The following is a 14,600-nucleotide window of genomic DNA, read 5'->3' as shown; positions in this document are numbered from 1 at the left end:
GGAAATTTACTGCTTCAATGATGAAATCTTTACCTAAAAATATTATTATTATTGTGTAAAGATTATAAATTTACAGTAAAAGCATAATGATGAAAAAACATACATTTAGGATTATTTTTGATAAGAGGTTCATCAACTTCATATTTTTATATATAGTCTGAGGTGCTAAAGACAAACAAACATGTTCCATTAATTTAGGCAAACTGTCATATCTACAATCTAATTCATGTTTTACCCAATTAATAACACATTCAAATATCTGCAACAAATAAATATGATTAAAACAAATTACATAAGCAATGTTATTTCCTTGACGCAAAGAAGTACTTATTTGTTAAGATAAAAACAAAATAATATTTGAGGGTATTGCTCAAAATTAAATATACATATGTTATAAACAATTGAACTTATGAATAATGAATAATTACATAATATGTATTGGTTTAGGGTTCAAGGTCTTTAAAAAATACTATTACCGTGTAAAAAAGGTTCTTTTTTATATAAGAATCAGTCATCACTAGGGCTCGGAAGTTGTAGGAATTGCATATATTTCTGTATGATCACAATTTATAGCAGACTAAGCTAGAAATTTGAAGTATACAATCTCGAGTTGAAAAATTGAAAATTGAAAATGCATATTTTACCAATTTTAGCTAAAAAAGTGCACATTTCATTGATTTTATATGCATATTATACGTATTTAATATTTTTCTAAAAAAATTGATTTTTTTTCTTTCTTAACCTGTATATTTCAACTAATATTGAATATAAAACTCAAAATTATCAACAAAGGTATTTATTGTCATCGCCATAGTTAATTACGGAGTTAATGACAGTGATATTGTGACACGCATTTAGTCTATCATGCTAGTATGCCGAAATACTTATTTGTAGGGTTCGAAAGTTGTAGGAATTGCATATTGTTCTGTATGATCTCAATTTATAAAAATAAAAAAATAAAAAAATAAAAAAATAAAAAAACACACATCATTGTAAAATCAATACATTCATCGTTCCACTCAGAATCTAAAATGAAAACTGACAATGTCCGTAAAGAGCTCAAAATAAGTCAAAATATTTTGAAAATTTTATCGTGTATAGAAAATGGAAATGTAAACATTCAGTCAAAATTTCATGTATCCACGGTCTTTTTTTTTAAAGTTACACCAAAAACCAAAATCGATTTTCTCGAAAACATATTTTGCGTAAAAATTCCCGTTTTTCCTTAATTTTTCTTTTGTTTTTCCCGGCGCTTTTGAAAACTATTGGAAAAATTTTACTTTTGACCCCCCAAAGTACCAACTAGATTCACTTTACTATCAGAAAAAATACTGTTGAAGAAAATCCAAGCACTTTTACTGTCCTAAAACGTGATGACAGACAAAAAAATAAAAAAAAAAATAAAAAAAAAAACACACATCATTGTAAAATCAATACATTCATCGTTCCACTCAGAATCTAAAAAACTTATAAAATTGGAAACTGAAAATGTCCCTAAACAGTTCAAAACAAATCAAAATGTTTTGAAAAATTTAACGTGTATATATTATTATATATAAAAAATGGAAATATATACAACCAGTGAAAATTTCATGTATTTACGGTCATTTGTTTTAAAGTTACACCAAAAACCAAAAAAAAAATTCACGAAAACAGATTTTGCGTAAAAATTCCCGTTTTCCCTTAATTTTTATGTTGTTTTTCCCGACGCTTTTGAAAACTATTGGAAATTTCAAATTTTGACCACCTGAATGCACCAACTAGATTCACTTTCCCATCAAACAAGATACTGTTGAAGAAAATCGAAGCAGTTTTAGTGCCCCAAATCGTGATGACAGACACAAAAATAAAAAAATAGATAAATAAACACACATTGTAAAATCAATACATTTATCGTTCCACTCAGAATCTAAAATTAAATGAAGGATGATAGGTAACAGATACAATTATTTAATACTTTAACTTTTTGTCTGAAGGATATCTATTATTATTTATCGTTAATAATAAACCAAAAAACACAATATTTACTTGGATTTTACACTGTTTTAAACAATGAACAAAAGTTTAAAACAAATGTTTGTGAATTCATGTAATAAACATGTTTAAAAAAAGTCGTTTTAAACGTAACAAACCTGAGTATTTCTACATACGTTACTTGTCGAATCGTCATTGTTTAAAGAAATGAAGTAATCCAAAAATACATATACTTACTATTGGAACTGTTTTTTTTTCTGTAACTTGGAGATAAGGTAGTTACTTCTTAGGTAGAATAGTAAACGCTTTATCTCTAAGTAACGAGTAAAATAATTAAATTACTTTTTAAAAGTAACTTCGTTGCTTATACAATACTATCATATGCAGAAATCGGGGGCGGCTTGGGGGGGACTTAGCCCCCTACAAGTTCAAAGTACAAGTCTTAGCTTCCCAGGCCTTCTAAATTTTAAAGTGAATAAATGTACAATAATTGTTACAGTTGTAAAATTCATACAATAACTGAATTAAAAAATAAATTATAACAAAATATTCTGTGATAAAAATTGAATTTAATTCATGAGATTTTGCTAACATATTATCATAACTTGGAACGATCGTAATTATGTAGTATCATTGTATTGGGCGGTTCCATTTTCCTCCAAAAACGAGATACCATTTCCTCCAATGTCCATTTTCCTCCAAAACAAAAAAAGGTTAGTTACCGTTTTCCTCCACATTACTTATACTGTACTTATTGACTATTTTCCTTCAATATTTTAGCCAGTGTTGTAGTATTACGTTCCGTATTATAAAGATAGAGTAAGGCTAGGATCCAGGGCTTGTAAACGTTATAATAAGGTTAAATTTGACAAAAAATGATTGAAAGTTGTGAACATAATTATAACGGAAAACGATAATCAAAAATAATTAAATACCCTCAAAACAAAACACAACTATCAACAAAATATATTATATATCATTAAACAAAACATAACGCAAAATGTAATTTATAAAATATCATTAAACGAAAAATAGGGCCATTGTACCTACCCGAATTAGTTATTATTTTTAAACTGTAAAGGTATTAAAACCATTTTAACTAACGATAAACGCAAAAATTGTGTAATGTTTAAATTGAAAATAACAAAAAACAATTTTTTTTTTTGAATTGCAAGCCCTGCTAGGATCACATTTTCGGTTGATACTTTTTGGTATCGCTAATATATCAGCTGTTGATTAAGCCTAATAAAGAATATTTTTTTTTTTTTTTGATATGAATGAATTATTTATATTAACTTTGTGGGTCGGATAACGAACAATAATAGGCAATGATGCCCGCTCACCGCGAAATACTTCGTTCGCACTGTACCGACCGACCTGTGTTATGTGTATCTATGTATAGGCGTATAGCGACTCAAGATAAATGGACGGGTTCGCCGATCAAGACTTTGAGTGCTAGTGTGCAGCGGGTGTGTAGAGGTGTGTATGCTTGTATTACAAATAATATTAAATGGCCCTGATGGCCCAACAGAAACAATAACAATAATAATATAAATAGGTAATGTGTACAAAACTCACAACTTAAGTCGATGCACTTCTGGCCAGCTGCTACCACCTGTGCCTGTATAATTATTTGATAATATATGGATAATAGGTAGATATATATATATATATATATATCCACCCTGCACAACAATAATAAGTTAACACAATTTACACAAAATAATAATATTAAATCACTGGCTATTCGAACCAGACAATAATTTAAATAGCGATAACTAAATACAGCTTTTATGGCTAAACAATATAATAATATAACAATACAAAATACGATTTAAATTATTACGATCGCACTACTCATGACAATATTATAACATTATAATAATGTTCCGTGTCGCGTCGTGCGTCGTCCCGGTTTCGATGAAATTTCGTATTAATATGCTATGGGGGTACCTCTTATGGATCTGCCGACTTCTTTGAACCCTTAAATCCGCCATTGGTCATATTACCTTATAATTATAAATGAAAAATGAATAACTTAATAATGCTAAGGTAAGGTATATATTTCTTTTAAATATGATAAAATTGTTTAATAATATGTCGAACTGTCTTGTTGAAATAAATAATTGCGAGCGGCCCTAGTACAGCGGTACCCATAGGTGTAATGAGCATATTATAATTCCCAGCCCTCTCAGTAATTTCACCGAATTTCCGCCTATGATATACTATAGTCGTAAAGTGGAATAATTTTACACGACGTACACACTATTATTCAGTAACGTATTATGCACATGACACATTTACTAGACAGTCGGTCTGACGGTATGTACTCTGTCGAGAAGTCGTGCTCGGAAAAATTTATTATTATACATATACAATTACTATAGTCTATAACCATCGACCCGCGTATGTATTACCTAACCTAAACTATAGTTTATTGAAAATGGTATCGACGTATCGTGGTAGGTACCCATATATATACGGGAAAAATAATTAACTATAGTTATGTCTCCAAGTCCGCTTATTGGTAGACAGGTTTAAATGCATAGAAATACATTTTTTTTTATTTAAACATAATAGTAGAATATTTACAATTGTGATATTTTCCATACAGTATTGAAATACCTATAATATTTTTCTGGGACTTAATCATTTTGTGCGTTTCGGATTCGGCGACCACCTGCACCAGCTACCGGATATCCACAGAATTTGGTGAATACGGCCCGCGTGGAACCACCTTAAAATATTTCTCACTGTTGCATAAAGACAAACATCAATATTATACATTGAAACTATAGGGACACCCAACGGAACCGATAGTGTTATAACTTATAAGTCCGACCGTTTAATTTTATATCTTCGCAAACGATAACGTCAATTGCATGGTCGATATTACAGTCACTACAGATAAAATTTTATTTCCTATGGCAGTATAGCATATTATATAACCTATCTGTTATAGTGTTATTACTTATTAGTTATTAGTATCGTAATATAATTTTGACCAGAAACCGCGGCGGTCGTTCCGTATACATAATTTTAAGTAACACGGGAAAAACTAATGACAGTACGATAAAATGATAAACGAACGAACGAATATTATATTACGATGGAATATTATAAAAATATAACAAGTACCTAGTAATATTGCATGATAGGTACGTTTTAAAATACAGACGGTACTCCGTCAATTATTGTGTGTATACCTACTGTTTTGGAAAATATTCGAAAATAAAGTCTAAATGATCAATCAAGAACTGAATTATTTTATGATACATTTTTCATTTTGTCATTTTGATTGAAATGATCGATCACAAAAATACTTCGATAATACGTTATAACAGAATCTGGAACCAAATATATTTATAACATTTTTTAACGAAATCCAATAAATTGTTCAATTAATCACGCTTTGCGTTTTAATATTGATTATAATAACACCATAATCTATACATTATACAATCTCAATAAATAGCAAAATAAAGCTGTGAGTTAAAATTTAACCCATGAAGTTCTACCTATATATAAGTATATTTAAAAAAAAAACCGTAAAAACGTATATCCTTAATTAATCGTAAATATAGTTTCCAATTTGTATTTTTATATTAGACATAAAATGAGTATAGGTATAGTACCTACTTACTTAGTAACAAACAATATACGACATGATACAGAAATATACGATGTAGGTATTCAGTATAGTTTTTTTTAAGTAAATGCCCGTGAAAAAAAAAAGTTACCTTGTTTTTAAAATTCAGACAAAAATGCTTTTAATGATTCTAACATAGAAAAAAAATGTTGTTGTCCGTGATAAATGTGAAATTTGCTTTGATACAAAATAGTATATTACATTATTAAATATTAATTTGAAATATTTATAGAGTACGAGCGTTGCCCCATGTAGCCTTTTGTAGGCGGTATCAAAAGTATTATTTTCGTAGTTCATTACAAAAGAGTATTATAATTTTCGTCAATAATTAAACGATGAAAGCAAATTAATATTATTATACTATTTACACTATGTCGTAGTTTGTACTATAGCTAATATACAATTTTCCAAGTAGGTACCTATGGGATGCTATAGTCTATCTATAGACTAAAAATAGTAGTAGTATTTATAATCAATGGTGGTACTGATTAATTTTTCTTCTAATTAAATTATGAATATAAAATATGTTTAAGTATTTTCAAGTCAATAACAAGGCGAGTATCTAAGCTATAGGTATGTATAATATTGCTACTGTTTTGATTTTCATCGATAACAACCCGTCAAAAAATCACACGTCCACACGGATCACAATTTGCGTACTATTTGGTCAATATTATTAGGATTATTTATAGATTCAGAATATACAATTTGTGGGGCCCGGTGCACTGATGCTGCGGATAGATTGTTTAAAAAAAAAAGTAAACTAGGTAGGTATAGTACCTATGGGCGGTTCATATATTTTTCATAATTTTTGTTATTATACTACGTATATTCTATTTAAATTTAGGTACCCACTTTTTTTTTTGCGCACAAAATGGTAAATTTATGGTAAAAACTGAAAACGTTTTGACAATATACCTACAGTTCACTACATAAAGACCGTGGTTTTTCGCGACGTGAAACTGCTATAGAACTACTACATTGCTGTTATAAGCAAAAACGCTGCAAGTCCCCAAAAAAAAAAAATAAATAAAAATGAGACAAAAACAAATAAATTATTGTAAAATTTAGCTTGTGTAGATGAATATGCCGTATGTCTGAAATATTACTTCAAAAGTATAATACAAGCAATAATCAAATAACTAAAACGCCGTAAATCGTAGAAAAATTCGTGGTTTAGTTACTATAGATACAAACGTCGCAAACACACTGTACTAAGCACTGACGCCGTAAGTATTATTGGAGATACGGCATTTTATTTTAAAAATAGCACAAATATTATAATTGACGGCATTTTGGCTTAGTAACACGGACCGGTTTACGTATTGCTAAGCAAATTATTTCAACATGTTAATTATAAAAATGATACATAAAGTTGTTTTTTTTTATTTATAAATTGACTTAAAAATAATATTTTTGTTTTGTAAATTCATTAATACTAAAATGTATAAATAATTTTATCATATCAGAAGTTGTTACTTAAGAGTTACGGCATTCTTGCTTTTATACCAATACTAAGGTACATCGTGAAAAGTAAAATATCTTGTTAAAAAATAATTTAATCATATTTATTATTGTTTCATTGTATCCGTTAGGTAAATTTACATATGAAAACATAATGTATCATATTTAAATAATTAGAATGTACAAGGTGTTATGATTTCATGAAAATACAAAACATAAAAATGCATTTTTTTCAAAATCGTTCTCCGGTGACTTAAGGCTGAACTTTATAATATATTGTCAGTCGTTACGTTTTCACCACACCTACTACGCGTTTGAAAAAAAAAAGTGGGTAAAATTGAATGGAATAGAGCAGACGTGTCATAAATAATTGCCATAATCATGAAGTGATACATAATGAAATAAAAAACCGAAGACTAATATTGAGAGAACATTAATAGCGAAAATCCGGAGAAAAACATTTTGAAAAGTGAGCTCAGACGATTTTTGTCGAAGGGATAATATTTGGTGTGTTGCAACAGTGCAGGTTTTGCTCGGGTTTTTTTCGCTAATTAGAGAGCGTATATATTTGTAGGAATACGAACTATAGATATAGAAATATAATCTAAATGGAAAAAGGCTCAGGTAGGCATACAATAAATGATTGTCATTATGACATTATATTATAAAGTTTAGACTGTAATCTAATCGACGTCGGGCTCCGAAGCAATTATTTATATTTATGTATCTACATATAACTTTGCACATTGTGATATTGTATATAACTAATTGTGGGCTCGTGAGCACTAATGACTAATGACTAACAGTCGTAATTCGTACACGAAAAAAAAATAATATTATTTGATTATTAAATGACGAAAATAAGATACCATGTTCCGCATATTATATAGCACCTATTATATAATATCATACCGTCATCGATTGTAGCCGACGATAAATGAAATTAATAATTAATAACCTTTTTTTATTTCTTAGTTGACTGTACCATAGGCGAAATTAGGTGGAGGCTAGGGGGCTTAGCTCCCCCAAATATTTATCCAGCTTCCACATAAAAGGTACAAATATAAATTAAAAAGTAAGCTATGACTTACACATTTTTTATTTGTTATAGAAATTAAAACATTTTTCTCAAACAAAAAAATATTATTATTTCAGTTATATTATCAATGTTGCACATTCCATAAGCAAAATAATATACACGAGTAAAACGCATTGCGTTTATTAAATTAGAAATCAGTGATGCTTGTTGCCAAAAATTGCCTGATTGAAGTTTTAGAGAATTTTGATATCGATGATATTAACTAGTAGTCACTGAAGATGTGTACCCAAATCTATATAAATTGTTACAGGCAGCGTTCATAATACCTGTTAGTTCGGCAACCTGCGAACGTTCGTTTTCATTAATGCGGAGATTAAAAACTTGGCGGAGAACCACGATGAAATAAGATCGATTTTCAAATTTATCAATAATAATTATTTTGGAAACGAAAAGAATTATTGACAAATTTGCTGTATTGATTTAATATTGAATATTTAATATATTATTATTTTATACAATGGCGATAAATTTGTATAAAACTTTTTTTTCTGTAAAAGTGGTAAAAAGTGGTTAAAGTGTTTAAGGTCTTTACTTTGTACATTGTCACATTGGTCATTGATAAAGAATAAAGTAGTTAAAATTATATTTGTTAAAATTGTTATTTATTAATACCAAAATATTTTATATTTATGTGCAGAACTGTAACTGTTAGAACAATTTAGAATACAAAAGTCCGTTAAAAATTTTATTAATTACTTTTCAAATATTTGTCTAAAAAATATTTCCATGAAATAATATGCACTAACGACTGTAAAAATTCGACCATATGCCAAATATGCCTTCACACCCAAAACATGCTAAAACATGCACTATCAAACTTCATATTATTATTACAAAAGCATAAAATAAACCATTATACGTGACAACTTCTAGTTCATTAGAAAGATTTTCTTAAAAAAATAATTTTAGTAGTTACTTGGATTAAATCGGCATATGTGCATGTCAGGTATAGGAGACCAAACTTTAGCAATTGGTGTATAGGCCTCAATACTTTTAAGAATCACCTTATCAGTATATTCCTGACATTGACTACCGACAGCATAAATTACACCGCATAAGACTCCTAGACCAGGGGATAGGCGACTTGAAGACATAATATCTGTGACCGGTGTCCACGTGTCAAGACTGGGATCATAACATTCAACAGATTTCAGAGATGTGTAGTTAAGACCTTCTACCAACAGAATTTAATTAAATTGAATATAGATATTTAAAGCTAATAATTTAAAAAAAAAAATGTTTACCACGCATAAAAGATTATTGAGTACTGCAACACCAGGGTCCACTCTCTCAGTAGACATATTAGTTATTAATCGCCATTCTTGAATACTTACGTCAAAAACCTCCACACTATTTAAAGGAGAAGAACCCATTGCTCCGCCAACCTAGCATTTAATATTATTATAAATATAAATAACACAAAATTAGTTATAGGTTAGGTTACCTATTGGTATAACCCACAGCATATATACGATCATCTAACACACAAATAGCGAAAAAATTACGATTAACTAACATGTTAACTGTTGGTTTTCGTTGAAGTGGTTGTGAAGATAAATCAAGCATTTCAACTGCTCTTGAATTAATATATTTATTACCAAAGGCAAAAACTAAATGTTCTTTTATTAAGGCCAGACGACATCCTTTTTCAAACTGCGTACTCATTTCTATTGTTTTATACAATAGTTTGGTTGCTGGATCATACCAGCTTGTATAACACTTCCCCATTCCTGATCCATTATCCATGGCAAGAAGAAACTGCAAAAAAATAAGTAAATAGAATAGTATTGAAAAGATAATTTAAAATCTGAATTCAATAATACTTTAAGTCCAGTCTGTCTAGATGAATAACAAATTTTTTGTGGCATAGTAATACTCCGATGTTTCTTTACGATATGGAAATTTACTGCTTCAATGATGAAATCTTTACCTAAAAATATTATTATTATTGTGTAAGATTATAAATTTACAGTAAAAGCATAATGATGAAAAAACATACATTTAGGATTATTTTTGATAAGAGGTTCATCAACTTCATATTTTTATATATAGTCTGAGGTGCTAAAGACAAACAAACATGTTCCATTAATTTAGGCAAACTGTCATATCTACAATCTAATTCATGTTTTACCCAATTAATAACACATTCAAATATCTGCAACAAATAAATATGATTAAAACAAATTACATAAGCAATGTTATTTCCTTGACGCAAAGAAGTACTTATTTGTTAAGATAAAAACAAAATAATATTTGAGGGTATTGCTCAAAATTAAATATACATATGTTATAAACAATTGAACTTATGAATAATGAATAATTACATAATATGTATTGGTTTAGGGTTCAAGGTCTTTAAAAAATACTATTACCGTGTAAAAAAGGTTCTTTTTTATATAAGAATCAGTCATCACTAGGGCTCGGAAGTTGTAGGAATTGCATATATTTCTGTATGATCACAATTTATAGCAGACTAAGCTAGAAATTTGAAGTATACAATCTCGAGTTGAAAAATTGAAAATTGAAAATGCATATTTTACCAATTTTAGCTAAAAAAGTGCACATTTCATTGATTTTATATGCATATTATACGTATTTAATATTTTTCTAAAAAAATTGATTTTTTTTCTTTCTTAACCTGTATATTTCAACTAATATTGAATATAAAACTCAAAATTATCAACAAAGGTATTTATTGTCATCGCCATAGTTAATTACGGAGTTAATGACAGTGATATTGTGACACGCATTTAGTCTATCATGCTAGTATGCCGAAATACTTATTTGTAGGGTTCGAAAGTTGTAGGAATTGCATATTGTTCTGTATGATCTCAATTTATAGCAGACCTAGTTAATTAGATAAAAATAGAAATTTGAAGTAGGTATACAATTGCGAGTTAAAAAAAATTGAAAATTGAAAATGCATATTTCGCCAATTTTAGCTAAAAAAAGTGTATATTTCATTGATTTTATACGCATATTATTTAACATGTTTAATGCATATTTTAAAATTTATTCGTGCATATTCGCATGCATATCTTAAATTTTTTAGCTCCTACAACTTCCGAGCCCTAGTCATCACATTTATTATAACAGTATATACCTTTATTGTAGGTAGTTAGTTCAATTTACAAAATAAAATACATCTTGTACAAAATACATATATATATACAATGATCAAAGGTGGAGGCTAAAACAAGGTAAAAAAAAAAAAGGCTTTGTTTTTATCGTTATATAAGTAAATGTTAATATTGACATTACAATTCAAATAATCCAATTCTATAATAATACAAACATTTCTATTATTTTTCTTGATCAGATAATTTTGTATTTAGATATATTTTAGTAGATTAAATAAACATATTATTATTGGATCTTAAATTGCTATTTAATATAAAAAAATTAATTTCGTTAAATTATTAATTGAGATGTGTATAGGTAGTTTCAATATTTAATAATCATGTGAAGTAAAATAGACATATTCACTCACATTACAATATTATAATTCAAGTAATTAGAAAGAACGCAAGTATTCTTTATGTGGTTCACAACCTAATTTAAAAAGAAGACTATCTAACTTTTTTTAAACCGAATTAAGTAAATAATTTTTTCCGTAATAACTTTTAACCTATCGAGTCAAATTAATAATTTTTTAACTGTTAATATTTTAACTTCTAATATCATCCTATGTTCTCTTAACTTAAGAGGACTCTACACAGACATTTGTTGTCTACGTCTTAAAAGTGCATAGTATACCAAATGATACGATTAGCAAATCACGTTTAGCTCTGTTTAAAAATTAGAGTGAATAACATCTTTTAAAATTTAAAGGTGAGATTATTATTTAGAAAATATCAATTTTAAAGGGAGTTATGAGTATTATATTTAACTCATATAATACTCATAACTCCCTTTAAAATTAAAATATAATAAAAATCCATGATATGCCCTAAATTATAATCTCACCTTTAAATTGTATAAGATGTTATCACTCTAAGTTTTAAACTAGTAGAGTTAATCATGATCTGCTGAGCGTAAAATTTGTTATATAACGCACTCTTAAGTCTGAGACAACAAACGCTTGTGTATCGTAAAGTTGAAGTAAGGTACATTTTTCAGATCGCCATAAGTATAACCGCCTATTATTTCATACTGTAGCAGTATAGATTAGTTATCAGCAAACAAGCTGTAGCATTAAATACTTAATTTAATAAACTGCCAAAAAATAATGCATACATTTACATAAATACTTAGGTATATCATCTACCCAAACACCCACCCACTAGTTATTAGTATTTGTGAATCATGCGATTCCATTATATTCTTTACAAACAGCATAAATAAATTGATTTTCTAACAATAATTAAATACAACAATTAGGAATTTTCGTAGGCATACTTTTTCTTCAAATGGAACGTTAATGTCATCACGGGAGATTAGATTAATCATTTTTTCAGAAGACGAAGATAGGAACTCTTCAGCTTCAACAACTTTTCTGAAAATCATGACCATAATATTTATAAAATTCACTGACAGCTATTTAATAAAACTTACAAAAAATGTGTTTTCATGTATTCTTCAGAACTTGACAATAATTCCATACATTTATAAGAGTCAGCAAATTTACTAATAGCAAGACAATTAGCAGTATTTAGTTGTTTTTGTAAAAACTCAACACATACATCCTTAACATAATCCAACTGTAAGAGAACAGCAGATGGTAACAAATCCTAAACAAATAAACAATAATAATAAATTTAAATAATTTTGATTATAATCTAAAAGTTTTAAAAATTCTATGTGGTTGGAACATTTTCATTATACCTAATTGCAACATTTGCAATTTTTACATAGGTATTTTATTGAATAGTTTTTTAAAGCATAAATATGAATAAAATATGACAACGCAAAACTGCGTTCAATTTTTTTAAAATTTTTGTAGATTTGGAAGAAACCATAAAAAACAAATCTTTTAAAATAGTTTTGTAGAAATTGATTGACATTTTTATCTTTCAGAGTGTACTAAATAATTTAGTTTCGTTTACATCATTACAATTTTTTTTTTTTAATAGATTTAAACCAGTGCACTCTTGCCCACATTTTTCTTTTTTAAATTTGTATGACTTATGGTAAGTACACCGTAAACACCACATAAAAATGTATATTGTATTGCAGTTCTATTACTTCATCATTTAATTTGACACATAGGCTATGGCTATCAAAAATTAAATAATTAAATTATATACCTACCATTACGTTTTGTTCAGTGACCATGATTTCACCAAAATAAATATAATCCACCAACAGTTGTAAGATGTTGCAGTCTAACTCTCTTAAATTTACAACACCTTTATCCCCTTCGGCGAAACTGGTGAACATTGCACGGAAATATGGACTAGCTGTTACTAAGACAACTTTGTGTGCACAAACTAATAGGTACACCGTCATCCGTTTCTAACTTAACACGTTGAGTGCCTCGTAGTATTTGGCGCACATTGCCCAAGAATCCGCGCGAAATCGGTCCCGGGAAAAAATAACCATTACTTTGCTAAAAATAAACGAAAATAAAATCTGAATACACCGTTGAAAAGAAGACATTTCACTGAATAACCACGTATAAAAACGGAAGAATTGCTCTGATAACCTTGTAAATTATAAGGCCATAAGATGCCTATACAAATTGTCGACCGCGGCACTCAACGTGTTAATATCACTTCTTCTCCAAAAACATAAAACTCATTATTATTATTTATTTTGATAGCAGTTAAAATGACTAAAACGTCGTAGGTACCTGCGTAAACTTTGGAATACTTCAAATGAACTGCGAGTATGAAGGCTGTTTATATATATTTTAGGTTTACATCCATTGGATTTCAGAACTTGTTTTACATAATTCATTTCTTTTACAGACATACGGTGCGGTAGCATACTATACACGAGTAAGTACCTAAAAACATGATAAAATATATTTTGATTCGATATAATACGCACATTCATATTAAATATGAACTTACCTATTTTGTTTTGTAGTTAACTTTAGTTAGTATTATACGTATTTAAAGTCGTGTTATATTATTCTGAGGTCTATAATAGGGATATTATAGAGTACGAACTACGCAGACAGCACGTCAACAAGAACATAAAATTATTTCTTATCACTATTGCCGTCGTGGCGGACTACCGGCAGCTGACCGACCGGCTATCGTTGGGTTATCAATTATTTTTCTTATCTGTTATCATAAATCATCATCCAGATAATGAATACGCCCGGCTCGGACGGCCCAGACGGCGAACTATTATAATGAATTATAATAATATTATTATAGTTAAGAGGACGCTACACTCGCATGTGTTGTCTCCGCCTTTAATAATATGTACAACATACCAAGAACTGTTTTGAGCGGGACAACTTTT

The 14,600-nt window shown here is 28.6% G+C and overlaps 1 protein-coding gene across 1 annotated transcript; it reads right to left on the bottom strand.

Moving 5' to 3' along the window:
* Positions 1 to 10,030: 10,030 nt before the first annotated feature.
* On the bottom strand, positions 10,031 to 13,008 carry LOC107884705 (kelch-like protein 3). Its single transcript, XM_029485795.1, has 2 exons — positions 12,585 to 13,008; positions 10,031 to 10,341 (listed from the first exon to the last, which is right to left on the bottom strand). Exons 1-2 carry the CDS (start codon positions 12,696 to 12,698, stop codon positions 10,153 to 10,155), a joined length of 303 nt encoding a protein of 100 aa, XP_029341655.1. The 5' UTR covers positions 12,699 to 13,008; the 3' UTR covers positions 10,031 to 10,152.
* Between the last annotated feature and the right edge of the window lie 1,592 nt (positions 13,009 to 14,600).

This window comes from Acyrthosiphon pisum, chromosome X (genome assembly GCF_005508785.2).
Source record: "Acyrthosiphon pisum isolate AL4f chromosome X, pea_aphid_22Mar2018_4r6ur, whole genome shotgun sequence".
Classification (NCBI taxonomy): Eukaryota; Metazoa; Arthropoda; class Insecta; order Hemiptera; family Aphididae; genus Acyrthosiphon; species Acyrthosiphon pisum.
Note: the sequence above shows the minus strand (reverse complement) of the source record. Positions and strands in the feature narration are given on the sequence as shown.